A 15,170-nucleotide genomic window follows, 5' to 3' on the forward strand; every position below is an offset into this window, starting at 1 on the left:
GGTCTTGTACAACTCTGATCCCAGCAGTATGAAAACACAACAAGTGTATTCATTTTAATCCACCAAAGAACTGAAAGCCACTAGTTAGATCGGAAGAATGCACAGGGATGGAGCCATCTCAGGGGATGGCTAATCTGAATCCACAGTTATCTAAGAGAAAGGGAAAGACTATATTCTTTCACTGAACATAAAATTTCAAAAGGAACATAGGGCCAAATTCTGTACAAACACAATGCTGTGTTGTTGAAACAGTACATTTTTTTCTAGACCCATGAGGGGAAAAACATGTAGGCAATGAAATACAATAGATCTTGAAATTCTTCTGTTAAGTAGCAGTATACTAATTTTGAAAAAGGCAAAAGATAGCATCTATTCCTGCATGAACTGAGATAAATAAACATGAATGCACATGTCTATACATACAATCCGTTCCTGAATTCTATCCTTAGACACAGGTTTTCGAAAAAGAAAAGTGGCAGGCATTTTTCCCAGGGAAAATCTGTGTATTTTGCTTTGTGAAATGCCAGGTAAGCACTGGAAAATCTCCCAAATTTAAATCTGTATTTTATGAGACAATGCCAGCATAAAGAAAATTACATACATCCTAGATAGACTTGGTTTTTTAAAGTTGAATCACTATAATTACTACAGTTTTGTTCCAGATATTTTATTTCACCTTTCTTGGTTCTGAAACAACCAGCTTTTTATTGAGTGTAGTGAAGGGGGGGAGGGGGTGAAAGCACACACATATAGAGTTAATTTTTATCTGGGAGAAACCAATATTGTGCAACACCCTCAGGGTACAAGCAGGTCATCTGCACTGTATCTTTTTCCACAATACCTGACGAATTCTTACCCACCCCAAGATGAGTTTGGCAAAGTCAAAAAGGTTTTTGAAGTCACCGGAGTGCCTAGTGTTTAAGAAAAGCATAGGAGTACTTACCTACAACGTTCACGGTACTGTCAACTTCATTTTTTATACTGGGGGACAGGAAATAGTCAGAAGTGACATCATTTAGCCCATTAATCCCAAAAGATGATTCAACTGGCTCTTGCTAGAATGGAAGCAGTACAGTTGGGTCAGAATTGCTTTATTTCAGGAGGCTGGAGACAGTTCAACTCTTTGTTCTGAGACAGTAATAAATCCCATCACTTCCACCTACCATATACCTCCTGCTCTCTGCAGAACGCTGTCTTAGAAACAATATTTTGGTTCTCTGAGAAGACAGAGTCTACTTCATTTCCAAATCTTGTGCTTTGAAACGGAAGCTATTTTTAATTTTCAGATTAACAGTGAGTCTTCTGAGAGCAAGGAATTAGTATGCTATTTACTACAAGAGATTACCATTTGAAACAAACAAGGAAGAAACATCACTTTAAAACGGTACTCAATCTTCATCCTCATTCCCTTCCGAAAATGCTCTATCTCTTCCTGCTGTCTGAAAGGAAGCTTTAACTTCGTACAGCAATTACTAAATTCTAGGCTTAGCTTTTCTCTACAGCAAGCCTGAAAGCAAACCAAAGTGTTTACACTAAATACAGCCTTTTAGAGTACATCATAAACATTACCACAGGGCAACAGCATTGGGAAAATGTCACTTGTTCTACACAGACTGAGCTTTCCTGTAAGCCTGGTACACTTGAATGGGAATCTAAAAACTCCCCTCAGAGTAGACACCAAAAAAATTAATTCCATAAACTTAGGATTTCTTTAAAAAGCTATAAACACATTTAAAGGATTATCTACAAGTCCAACTTCCTGTCTGGCATTGTCTCCCTTACATGGTTATTGGTTACAAAGTCTAAAGTCTTGTGTGTTCTTACTCTGGGCTGGCCCTGCAAGGATAGTTCTATCCTGCTACTGAGCCAGAAACACCAGCAGAGAGGTTCGGAGCTGTCCATGGATCTGCTGCCATGCTGTGCTCATTTTCACTGCTCTAAAGCATTTCATCAAACGCAGGGCAAAGGTGAGCCTCAGGACTTGAGATGCGAGCCCTTCACAGTACTAACTGTATGAACTGTTATCTCTGGGACAAGAAACTGGGGACACTGTGACAGGTATTTCCTGGATGTCACATGCTGTGATTGTGATCCACTCAAAATGAGCTGTCACTTTGTCACAAGCACCTTCCCAGCCATTAAGCAAGGTAAACATATGCACCCTGTCCCAAGGTTCTTCTGCACATCAGAAGGGTGCAAAGTGTTAATGGCAAATTGGTCTTTGATGAGCCATGCCAGTTGTGTTGACCCCCAGGTCAAAGACCTGGAGAGCTGGAAAATATAAAATTAGCGGCTATTGATCCATTGAGAATCATGACTGCAGAGACATGTTAGGGCTGCACATTGTCACCCTGTGGAGTATCTGTCGTTGTGCAACACAGCAAACACAGCAGCCCCCATGGAAACGCTGCACACGCAGCACCTTGCTCAACTTTACTGAGGCCTGGTTACAGAGAAGTTTATTTAGTAGCCCCTTTCAAGCTTCAGAAACAAATGTGCATCTTGGAACTCAGGTGGTGGTGCCAGATCCACAAAGAGGCTTGGATACTGGTGCAGTTGGTAAATTTCCAGTATCTAGATGTTTAGCCTAAGCTAAATGCATGGGGAAAAGTGTTGCTAAGATTTAAAAAATGTCTCTCAATGTGAAGCTGCATGGTCAAAAGGATACATCTAGGATAAAGTAAAAATTAAACCCAGTTCAGTCCTTTGTTTCAAAGGAAAGAGACTATTTTTACCTGGGCTGCTCTGACACTTCGTTGATGAGAATTCATTTTGTAATGAATTTAATGAATTATAGTGCCTCTGTTTGCCCAAAATCCCAATGGTAGGAGACCTATTTGAGAGGTGGGAGACCTGCTCACAGCCTCCCTTTCCTAATGTGGAGCGGGGAATTGGTAAGGTCCAGGACTCTTCATATCCACGGGGACATGCAGTGAGTGCCCTGAGCACCCTGCTCAAGCTCAGTAAGGTCTGGGAGGGTGTCTTCACTCCCACCAAGGGGATTGCTGTGGGTGCCCACAGGGTCCGGCAGTGACAACAACGGGAAGCTCACTGCGAGGCTCTTGCTATGCTGAAGTCCTTTCGCAGATCTGTGCTCACATCCTCAGCTTCTCCCTCTGCTGCTGTTACCCCATTGCAGTTACCAGGCAAATCGTGGAGCAGCCTCCCACTCAGCTCCACTAAAGAGATTTTTCAGGGTAACTGTAAAGCGTTCAAAAAAAACCCATGCAACTTGGATCTCAGGAAGTCACATCATCAAGCAAAGCAATTATAAGCAGCTATCAGTGCTCAGAAATGTGCATTTGCTTTATTTCATCCACCACCATTCTCCACTGTTACAGCCTTCAACATTCAATAGCTTAAGAGTGGCTGAGCATGGAAGGAGCACCTCTTTTGAAATCCAGGCACACCTGGAGACCAGCTGGTGCACACATTTGTCAGAGCAAGGGGGAACAGACAAGAACACTACTCAGCCGCAGCTCAAAGCTTAGAAGAAGTGGCCATACCACAGTTGGTGGCTGGTGAGCTGTATGCTCATAGTAGGTACCACTGGCAGGTGTACACGATCAGCTCAGCTCACTGCTCCTGTGTCACCTGCCCTAGTGCTTCTGTGAGGCTCAGGGCAACGAAGCTGGAGGAAAGTGCTCCCAAAAGCTGCAAGCATCACCCCGCTGGCACCTACTCTTAAATCTAACACCTCATGTACTAATCTGCCTGGTATCACTGGAACTCCCTCAGCAATGACTGTGAGACTGATCTTACTGGAGAGGATGAGATTGTTTGAGTGCTTCTACAGCTTTTCACATATTTAATATTTTGTCCAAAAGAAAGATTCCAAAGTAGGCGAATAGCAAAGTACTGCTGCCAGCTTTGGAAGGGATCACACACTGCTCTGCCCTGACCAAAGGAGTTTACTGGTTCCCTCTGAACACCAGCTACCATCAAAGTCACTTTATAACAAGCACATGTGGCTGCATGATCCAGACAGGATGGTGAAAAACTGGTTCCTTTAAAACAATTTAAAAGTCATAGCATTCTGACATGTAACTCCATGTCACAACTGCTGGGGCAGCATCTGCCTTCCAAACCCAATTTCAATGGAGGAGTTTTTCCCAGTTTTCTGGACTCCCTTGGCCCAGAGCATCTCCTGGCCAGTGGCTGCAGAGTCTGAACCCATGGGTGCTCAGCCCTTCAGAAGCGGGTAGCAGGGGACCAAGCTGCCCTTCCACTGCAGACACAGCCGCTACATACAACCCAAGGACACAAATTTTACTGAAGGCTGAAAGTGTGAAACCTCTAAGATTTGGGTTTTTTTGAAAAATTGAAGGTGGACTAAATCCTGCTGGTGTGTAATACTGACCACCTTGCAGAGGCCCTTGGCAGAGGTGAGAAAGCTGGGAAGCACCATGCTTCACAGGGAAAGCAACATCAGTCTGGGCCCGTGCTCTGAACAAGCAAATTTTCAGGCAGCAGCTGAAGAGCTTTACAACTGAGGTTTTCTAACTGACAAAACATGATCACAAGGTGCACTTCACAGAACTTCTCCCCCTTGCTGAAATGAAAATTAATTTCAAATGCCTTACACACAGAAACTAATTGCTCCAAAAGGTAGCTCTATTGTTCAGAAGCATTCCTTCCATAATTACTGTATTTCTCCTTACATAGAAAAGCAAATGGCATGTGTATTGCTGAGACTTCCAGTTTTCCAACCTCCAGGCATTGTAACACAGGGGTTATGTCCACTGATGATGTAAGTCACAGCTCTAACAGCCTTCACATTTAAAAAAAAAAAAAAACAACATCCTGGGTAACTGTAGCTACTTAACCAAACCACAAGCATTTGCAAATACCCACCACAATATACTGTTGGGTATATTAAAAAATATGTGCAACAGACTGTTTTCACAAGTTCTCACACTATTAAACAGACACTTCTTACCTTAATTTGTTTGAATTTGTCATCCTTCTCGGATTTCGTTTTTTTTCCTGCAACAACAGAAGGAAAATTTCATAAAGTTCTGTGTGCCATGAGTTATCCTTCACACTTTCTATATTTACCAACAAATAGTCTCAAAATATGCCTCAAAATGGCAGGACATCCTGGTAAAGGGAGAACACATTTTGCTTAATTTTACCCCTCCTTTAAGGTCCAGGCAGCCAAAAATTCCTCTTAAACACTCTGGCTTTATGTTTCTTTTTTAAAAGACTACAAGAGAGAACCACTATAGGACCCAGGAAAGCAACTGCAGTTAAAAAATCAAAGTGAAAACTTTGGAATAGTGACAAATTAAGCAACAAGGTCTGTTAAAAAAATAAAGAAGGAAGGGGGAGAAAAATACTCTTAACGGGAAAAAAATAAATCAAAATTTATGTCTCATCACTTTTCTGACACTCTCACTGCAGCTACAGGAAAAGGGAGTTTGTTAACCCATTTAATGTGGCAAGAGATCACAATAAACTTCAACCAAAATTTTTGTAAATCGTTGCAACCTGGTGGGGAAATACATATTACAATTCATGCAAAAGTGGTTTATGCAATCATCCTGGACTTGAGAATCCAGAAAACCATACAGCATGTGACTTTTACAAAATGTCATGTGCCTTGGCAGACCCCAGTGTTGCTGCCCTGCTCTGACCTCATGAGACCCCGATGTGGAAGCTCAGACTTACTGGTACATGCTCAGCTCTACCCCACGTTGGGACAGGCATGTCCCAGGAATTTCTCCCATCTCTAATACAAGGTATCACTGAAAATTAGAAATGTTTGCAGCCAGATTCTTTTGCTCCCACACATAAATTTAGCCACATGCCATGAAGAAAGGGCATGTGAAAAAATATATGGGGCCCAAGATATGTCGGTTTTATAGTTAACTGGACTTTCTGCAGAATCTTCTCCTGCTGCAACACCCATTTCCAGAATCTCAGATTTCAAGATGAACTTTTGTAGTTCTTACATGAATCTACTACAAAGAGACAGGTTATGGTCCAGGGGAATATGCCTAAACATACAAAATATTCTACTGACAAGAGACTGTAAACAGTTTCAAAGCAATTGTTCTATCTTTTGCAGATTGATCTCCCTTTCACAGTACGATTCTGCCCCAAAAATTCCATGGTTCATCATTTCCAGTCACACTGACCTTAAACTGCAGTTGTGCCTTTCACTTCTCAATCTAAGAAAATAGCAAACTGAGCTACAGCTAAACGGAATTGGACTTTATAGGAACACTCTGCATTTGGTTTGCAGGTTATCTTTTCATCTGAAATCCTAGACAACAGAGGATACCAGAGGACTAAGGAAGCCATTGTTCTACTCCATATACCAGTAAAGAAGCCATAAGAAAGCCAATGAGCCATAAATAAATCAATGTTTCTACTTCAAAAGAAATCAAATACTCATGAGATTGGTCTGGTGGTTAGGTCCTCTCCTGGCAGGCAGGAGACTTAATCCCTAAATTTGGGAATTCAAATAGTTTCCCATTTCACTATTATGATGACCTGGGGTTTGGTTTCTCGTGGTCTTTGTAAGTAACAATGCTGTTTCATGGTTTAACATTCTGAGCAGAGTGTATTGCTTCCACCCAGCTCAAGACAGAGGCCAGTTTAATTCTGCTCTTGCTTGAAAAAAGATACCACAATGTCTGCCACCGTGTTCTGAATGAGTCCTATTGAGTTAAATGCATTGATTTCTAATATTCCCCAATCATATTCCTTGACTGAAGGAAACCTGGGACTAGAATCTGAACATAACTCCATCGGCTTTAGTAGACAAACATCAACAGCTTGGAGCTATCACATCTCATTAATCCTCTCTTCAAGCAGCTTCTTCTCTTAACTGGATGTAGGCCATTTTTTATACAGCTGTTCCTAAGTTTTTGGGAACATCTGGATAAAAGCATTCGGTTTCACAGAAGAACTGGCACATTTTGTAGGCTCCAAAATAGTAGTAATTGTTAAAGTAATTTCTCTGTGCTAGGTTTCCTGCAGCAGAGTGTCAGGTATCCATTTTCAGGAGGGAAAAAAATTAATTCAATAACTGTGTGGTACAGCAATAGGAACAGTTCAACCTGGGTACCTCTGGGGAGGCACCCTAAACAAAGGAATCCCTGGACTTTTATACCCTTACAGTCTAAGTACCCATTTCAATAGTTATTTTTGGGTCTGGGGTCTTCCCGTTGCTCACTGGCTCCTGTAGAGTCTCTGTGTGCCCGACTCTGCCCCCCAGCCAGCCCCGACCCCCAGCCAGCTGGCCACTGGTCCTGCTGTCCCCTGTTAGGTGAAGGGTTGGTGCCCTTTCCAAGCTCCTTGCCTGGGGCTCCAGTCCTTTCCCAGCCAGCCAGGCTTGCACTGGTAGCTTGCATACTGAGCTATCTGCAGTAGGTGTATTTCTCAACACAATGTCCTCAGGAGCATTTGACGTTGACAAGCTCTCCCATCTACCTTTTTTGGAAGGTCTTTCAGATAACGGCAGCATCCGGTACACCCTGAAGGCATTGTTTCCCTTCTTTATACTTTTGTCCTTCACTTCTTCTATGTCAGGCAGGGAGTTCATAGCACAACGGAAGTTTGCTTTCCATGTCTTTGGATCGGGTTTATCTACTCCTGATTGGTATTTTCCTAAGCAAGAAAAGAAAGTTAGGAACATATGACATGCGATTGAAAACCTAAGGCAAGTTAATAACAACATAGGTTGGCTTCAAGCTATTAGTCTTTGGTTCCCATGAGAAGCATTCAAACAATAGTTGAGGTTGCAGGAGAGTGCTGTGATCTCATTTCCATGCACATTTCTAGAACACATGATGAACAGTTTGTGCTCAAGAAAGACCCAGGGTGCTGCAGATCAGATGTGACTCCACAACAACATGGAAAAGCTTGCACAGCATTTACCTTTATTATGTCTGGCTCAAATCCACAGAAAGGCATAAAAAGCCTAAGGGCTTGTGTCTACAAAGTGCTGACTGTGCTCTACTTCTGACAGTTTTGAACCCATGTTGTTAACATTTAAATCAATTAAGTTTTAGTGTTCATCAATGCAAATGAGTTATGGCACTTCAGTAAAGCTGGAGAGTATTGTAGGCCTTGAAAAAAGTACTTAGCCTCCCACAAATCTGGAAACTTAAGTTCACTCTCTGCATTAGAAAAGCAAAGACAAGGAAGAAGGAAAATGTAACTTTAAAAGGGAAAACAATGTGAAAATCTGTCCTGCAGAAAATGAGTTCGATACCTGTGTGAATTGCCCAGTTTCTAAATAAGGGAGCATCTTTTTCAACATCCCACCCATGTCTTGCTGCATGCATCCAGGGAATCTGAAAAATCTTCTTCTCCTGGAAGGGAAAACAAACAGGAAATGCCAACACTGACAGACTTGAGGGATCTTCTGATGACTTTAAGTCACTCATTTATAAGCACAGTTTCAGCATCTGCAAGTGTTTTGCTCCCTTCTAACCCACTGTCACTCTCACTGAAGTCAACAGGAAAATATCCACTGGCGTCACCAAAGGCAGAATACAGCTCAAGTGTATGAAATAGTCAGAAGCCACTTCATGGAAGATGAGCCTGGCAGCTTTCCAAGCTGACACATGGAAAAAACATGCAGTACTACACATTTCTAAACATTCAAACAAAGGCTAGTTTGGCAGCACAGGCACTTTTATGATTAGAAAAATTACATCTGAAACTAAACAACTATAGGAACAGAGCAAATTCAAGGGATTTAGAATTCAGCCAGTAAATACTAGCACAGCAAAGAGATCTTATAAATTTATATGCCAAGCAAACAGACATATGAATGTATCAACTGTAGACATCTCTCTAGTGGGGATAAAAACCACCAGACACTCATGTGAAGAGGTAGCACTGAAGATACTTGAACATATTTTAGTTCAGAAACTTTAGCCCAAAGAGAAGTGCATTTAAAGCAATCCAAATTTTTCTAAATTAACACATATGTAGCTAAATCAGGGCATGCCTTACATGGTGGCAGTACAAACTGATTCCCAAAGGGATCATGGAAGACAGTAAACTGGTGACTATTAAAGAGCCTAAGGGCTTTCAGAGCTTGAACAGCATGGATTCCTACACTCCTTCCACAAGCACTTAGCACACAGGATACTGGGCCAAATGGATGCTGGGTAAGATGTGCTTTTATGTCATACAACATGGTAATGAATTCTTTCGTACTGACCTACAGAGTTGCTTCAGAATTCTTCACACTCTTTTCTACAAAGCCATACAAAATGAGTTTGTTACACAGCACTTGTTTTTTCTCCCCTGTTGGGAGGAATACATCTTATCTGTCTCCGTAAGCAGACATCTTGTGCTATAAATTGCCTCTGCAGGTTTAGATACAATTCTCAGTCTGGGAAGAGAAAAGTACTTCCAGGGCAAAATGCTCCCTCCTCCTGAGGTGGCCACTTGAGATACGCCAACTGAATTGCACCCTAAAAGAGTCTATTTCTCTACACTGACTACAAATAACTCCAGACAGGCAGCACTCCTTTAAATGACTGCATTGTAGATATCTGTGGTCATGTGAGATGAATCTTTTGTCCTTTCCCCTTCCCCCAACAACCACTTTTCTTCCTTGTCTGTCTCGTTAATATTTCACTAATGTCAAGGTTAGGTTTATTTCCCTTCCTTCCCATGTGATCTTTTCTTTTTTTTGAGCCTGCATTTTGTCCTTCAACTCTTGTCTTTAATCCATTCTCTCATGTACATTCACTTGTTTGGAATTGCATTCTTCCCTTCTCGCATGGCTTCATCTTTAATTTGGTGGAAGCACTGATTTAACACGTTCCTCATTCCCCTCAAATCCTCACACTCTCACTCTTCCTCTTAATCTAGTCCTATCACTTCTCTCGTTTTGCCTCCTTACTCTTACCCCTATATATAAGTAAATAATCCTACAGAGATGCTCATCTCTTTCCCCGAGTAGAAACAGTCTAAAGGAAGCCTCAACCCCACTATTTTGTGGTCCAGAGCACTACTGTATTCAGCAGAGGTAGAAGAAGCTTTCCTGCCTTTACCCTCCCACAGACTAAAATAAGCATGGAGAAAAGAATCATACTTCCATAGAAAACAATTTCTATCGACAAGAACTTTGAGAATTGAACAGATTTAAAAGTCTCATGCTTGAGAGGTTTGAACAATGCTACACAATGCTATGGAGGTTATATCATGGATTTCATATTCCATATGATAATTCAAAACATAGCAGACCGAACAAGACTCCAGACACAGTATCCTGTTATCATCAACTGCACTCACTGTTTCAAAGGAAGGTGCTAGGACACTCAACAGCAGTTTAAGTGGTCATTACAGTGCTTCTGTTTATTACAGAAAGTTCTTCCCAATCCCAGATGTCTTTAAGCACAGGTATTATAGCAAATTAAATACAAATAACAAAATAGAATCCACGTGTATTATAATTTTATAATACATATATATAAATACAGAAACTACAGATTTTCTCATCCCCTATCAAGGATCTAACCTTCTCTGAAATCCCACAAGGGTGCTGGGTGCATCAGTATCACGTGGTTGTGTGTTCTGCTCTAGTTTACCTGGATGCTTTCTATTTAAATGCTAATTATTTATTTCACACATTATCAAACATTACCTATATTCTTTTTCATTTGATGACCTTAATAGGGAAGGGCTCATCACTGCTTTCTCTTGGACTTCAAAAGCATGTGCTGACTGGTACAGCACTGGACATTTGTGTAGGAGTCTCACTTTTCTGTTAAAAAATTAGCCTCACCTAAAGTCAAAAACACAACCCACAAAACTTTTGCAGCGTAACAGGAATTACTACCAAGCTCCAGTGGGGACATCATTGCAAACTGCTCTGAGCAGGTGAATGAGCACATATTAGCCACAAGTCATAGGACAAATCTTAAATAGCAGCATCCTTCTTGAGGATAGTACTCCAAGCATCCATCAAAGCAGCAGGTTGCCTCTTGACTCTGTTACATCTACTCGGAATGTTTCCACTCTAATTTCCTTTTCCAGATCCATGAGGGACACTGACCTCTTATTATCCCCCTTCTCACACCACCTCTGCCCTCTACTGAATTATGGCATTTCCTTCACACCTCCCAGTTTTGTCTCTCTGGGAAGGTAAAGAAATTCCCATTCAGCAGGATAACATTTTCACCAGGATGGCACACAAGTATTTATTTTTTAAGCTCTATAAAAAAGGGGTTTGTTCTGGAGGTATAATGTCATCAACAGACAGTAGGGGAAGGTATTAGGTAAGTCAGCTGTACCTGATTTGTCCTTTTTAACTGAGAGAGGTTTAATTCTTTTTTCAGTCAGAAAAAAATCCCCAAGAGCCAACGACAAACCCAGAACAGTAGTAATTCCTTTCCTATTTAAATCTTATTTCCTTAAAAGATATGCACACACAAGTTTCATTCTCTTGATAATCTGACCCGCTTTCTTTTCTAAACTCTTAACTGTCCTTTGCCAAACTCTAATTAAAATATACAAATTGCAAAATCCTAGAGCCTCCAAAGTCGATTCTGTAGGTACAGAACAGGCTATGATACATATGACATTGTATCATTGATTCCATGCATGCCTTTGTTTATGGTCAGGATTTAAAGTAAAAATAGATGTATTTTTGGTTTAGTGATCCATTGTTGGAATGAATGTTTAAACATTTTTAAACAGAAATGCTTAGAAGGGCAGTTAGCCTGTTGAACACAACAAAGGCAATCCAGATTGATGCCAAATACAAGGGTAGAAGTGGGGAATCAGAGTTTAATAATCCTCAAGGCAGGCCACTTATCCTGGTATCCTTTTTCTGACAGGAGCCAGGGTTTTCTTTAAAAATAAAAGAATTCAAAAAATTTATTTGTGAAACAAGCCTCGGTCAATACAGAATATGCTAAGGACAAAATCTTCTCCCGACTCTTGCATGCAAAGAGTTCATGCCAGAAGAACAAGGCAGAAACTGCTGTAACAACATAATCAGAGGGCTGCAAACATTAAACAACATGACAAACTGCCTTTATGGACTGGTGTTCTGAATTTGGAAGAATGAAGCCCTTAGCACAGCGGCAGCATTTTTACAATGCAAAGGAAGCAAGTACAATTCCTCAGATATACCAAAAAAGGTTACGTGAACATAACCTATAGATGACAACACCATATTTAAGAGTAATGTGCTCAAATCTGAAATACTGTGCCCTACCGAGAAATTATTTCAGGATTGGGAGGGAATGCCCAGCAAAGGACAGCAGATATGGACTGTCAGCAGGAAACCTGACACGGAAGTAGAGATATTCAAGGAGAAGGACCCCAACATGGGACTCAAATTACAAAGACAACAGTAAAAACTGGTCTCTTCATCTTCAGCTGTGATCCCATTTTGCAAGAACAAGGACCTACTCAAATTCACAGGGCAGCTAACTAGGGAAAGGATAAAGCAATATTTATTTACGCAGCCACAGCATGTGAGAGTCACTGATGCAGGAAGTTCCTGAGAAACAAGACTCATAGCTGAAATTTAAAGGGCTCCTGATAATTTTAAAGTCGGGAACATTTCTAGCTTTGAAAGCTGAAATAAAAAGCAGTAATTTCAATAGCCATTCTTCAGCTTTAAAAATGAGCACCACAACTACTACCGCTATAGGGAGGACACCAGACTATCTGGATTAGTGTCTTAACCAGAGTGGCAGTTGCTATGTTTCTGCACCCAATTTTGTGCATTTCCACCCATTCTGATAATAAAGTAGCCTCTGTGGCCAAAACAGCTTCATGCTTTTCAGTGTGGTGAATTAGTCTCCTGCATACTACAGAATGCATGCAACATTTCCAGGGTTTATTACTATTTAAAGTCTCAAATACACTCCTTGGTTTTACTGAACCAACTAAAATAAATTCAAATTGGGCACTGACATTTTGTAGCTCATACTTGTGCTCTCGAAGTGTCTAGAGCACTTAGTAAGAGTTAAGGTTTGGGCCTAGCACAGTAAAAATTACTCCATTTTCTGCCAGGTTAAGAAGTATCAAAGAAGTCACACAAGTCTGAAACAGGAGATCATTGCTTCAATCCAGAGTCTAACTCAGAATATAGTCTTCCACCTCAGAAGAGCATTGTGTTCACATCCTTCTGATGCTACTTGGTGAACAATGTGTTCCCAGCTTAAAAAAAAAACAAAACACCTATCAAGAGTCTCCAGAAACACTCACTCCAACAACAAAGCGATGGAAAATGCTTTCAAAGGAGCCACAAATCCACCAGACCAAAGCAAGATGCCTCAGATCTGGCAGGCAAGGCTGGAGGAACAGGTTCAGCAGGAAGCATTCAGCTTTGCCCTTCCTCCCCACGTCACCCCTTTGAAAACCAGGAATGAGCTGATTTACCTATTCAGACCTCAGCCACTGCTATAAGTTCCTCTTCAGTGCATGCATGTACCCCCCATTACCTTATTTAGCCATTTCAGCCCCGGTATTCTGTTAGAGTTGATTTGCTCTTCCAGCCAGGGCCGCATCCGCATTCTTTCGACAGGCATTGTCACCCACCTGGGAAGGAGCTGCAGGAAAAAAGGGACACGATTATTTGTTTTCCAGGCAGAACTCCCAGGCAGTTCCCCCACCTCTGCACAGTACAGACATATTAAAGCTTTGCAGGCATTGAACAATTGCAAATATAATTGTGATTTTAGACCTGTGTGCAAGCCTCCCCTAAGAGTAACTGAGATAATAAAGTCTTCTTCATGGCAGAAAACACACTTCTGGTGCACCTTGATGCGGAAAACCTTAACCTGAAGAAGACACATGATATTGGCAAAAGCTTGTCTGCTGACACAGGCGGGATACCAGAGGTCACAAAGAAAAACTATTACACCCCCGGGGATACCTCTTTTTGGCATACGTACTTTCATTTGCACAAGACTTTTTTTTGCAAAGAAAAAATATGTAAAGAAGAAAATCCACATGCTGGAGGCATCACTGTACTGGCCAAAATGATGCATCTACTAAGAAAAGTGCTTTCAAATGTCTGTTTCTGTCCCATAAACTTGACTAAAATTATGAAAAATACATTTTACAACACAGCAATTTATCAGACCATTTGGTTGTGGCTGAGTAGTTTGGCCCCTCCTTTCAGCTTTCTTGGATCAATCCAGTCACTAATTTTTTTAGCTGTTATTTTACATTTCAGTGCTGTTCAGCTATGATATGAGTACTTCACAGCCTCCTCAGCTGCACCACGCCACCTTACATTATTCAGTTAAGACTCCAGCTGACTTCATTTTCTCATTCTCTCTCTCTCACGTGACCTTGATGCCAGTTCCCTGTTGAGGGCTGTAAATTATTGACATAAGAGTCCAAAGTCTTGACCCTGAGGCAGAAAATTTTAAAAACATTAACCTATCTCAGGCACCACTCTGAAAGCGCCAACTGGCACTAGATGCACATTAAAGCACCACATTAAATGCCTGCTAAGCAGCCTGCAATCCATCATTTCCACATTCAAGTACTTGCATTTAGGCTGCTGCTTCTTCTCGCCCCCTCTGCACCGGGCTCAGCTCCTTCCTCTCTCCACTGTTCTTCACATCTGTGTTCTCTGCATCATTCTTAACTTCTCTGCTCCACTATTCTTGTCACCTTTGATCTTAAAAATAAAAAAGAGAAAAAAACTGAAAGCGCACAGCAATGGCACAAATGTAAATGGGTTTGTTCTCACTTCCTATGGGAGTACAGGCATCAGACAAACTAACAATTAGGCAGTACCAAGCCCACACCCAGCACAAGAGGAAGAAAAACGTTCAAAGTTTCCTCTCATTGCTCTGAGGACATGTATTTCCTGAAACTAATAAGGAATTAAAACCTGAGTGCAACAATAAGGCTCTTTGATGTGTTCAGAGAATTTACCAGCAGCCATGCTCACACTAATCTCTTAGCAAACCTATTGGCATTTTGCTTACTACTGTGTGCAGTGGTCACTTGCACTTCAGCTGCAGCCTGTTGCAGTTAACTATGAATTTCTAAAATAGCTCAGAAAAAGGTTGCAACTGCTCAGCTCCCTTTCAGGTGCACTTCAGACACACAAAAACAGCAAACCCCAGGATCCAACAGTGGCTGAGCCCTTGTACAAATCCCCTCTCTGTGCAAGAGGGAAACTGTTTTCTGGGTGAGGGTGACGCGGGTACAGCTTTCTC

At 41.4% G+C, this 15,170-nt stretch overlaps 1 protein-coding gene across 1 annotated transcript in view; it reads right to left on the reverse strand.

The window, feature by feature from the left end:
* IRF2 (interferon regulatory factor 2) overlaps positions 1-15,170 on the reverse strand; it is a 41,243-nt gene that overhangs the window by 8,829 nt on the left and 17,244 nt on the right. The window contains 6 exon segments of the mRNA XM_017804748.1: positions 792-1,055; positions 4,940-4,986; positions 7,441-7,617; positions 8,225-8,324; positions 13,434-13,541; positions 14,490-14,623. Of these exon segments, the coding sequence (XP_017660237.1) occupies positions 792-1,055; positions 4,940-4,986; positions 7,441-7,617; positions 8,225-8,324; positions 13,434-13,541; positions 14,490-14,495 (702 nt within the window). The 5' untranslated portion in view covers positions 14,496-14,623.

This window comes from Lepidothrix coronata, unplaced genomic scaffold (genome assembly GCF_001604755.1).
Source record: "Lepidothrix coronata isolate B3197 unplaced genomic scaffold, Lepidothrix_coronata-1.0 Scaffold0, whole genome shotgun sequence".
Lineage (NCBI taxonomy): Eukaryota > Metazoa > Chordata > Aves > Passeriformes > Pipridae > Lepidothrix > Lepidothrix coronata.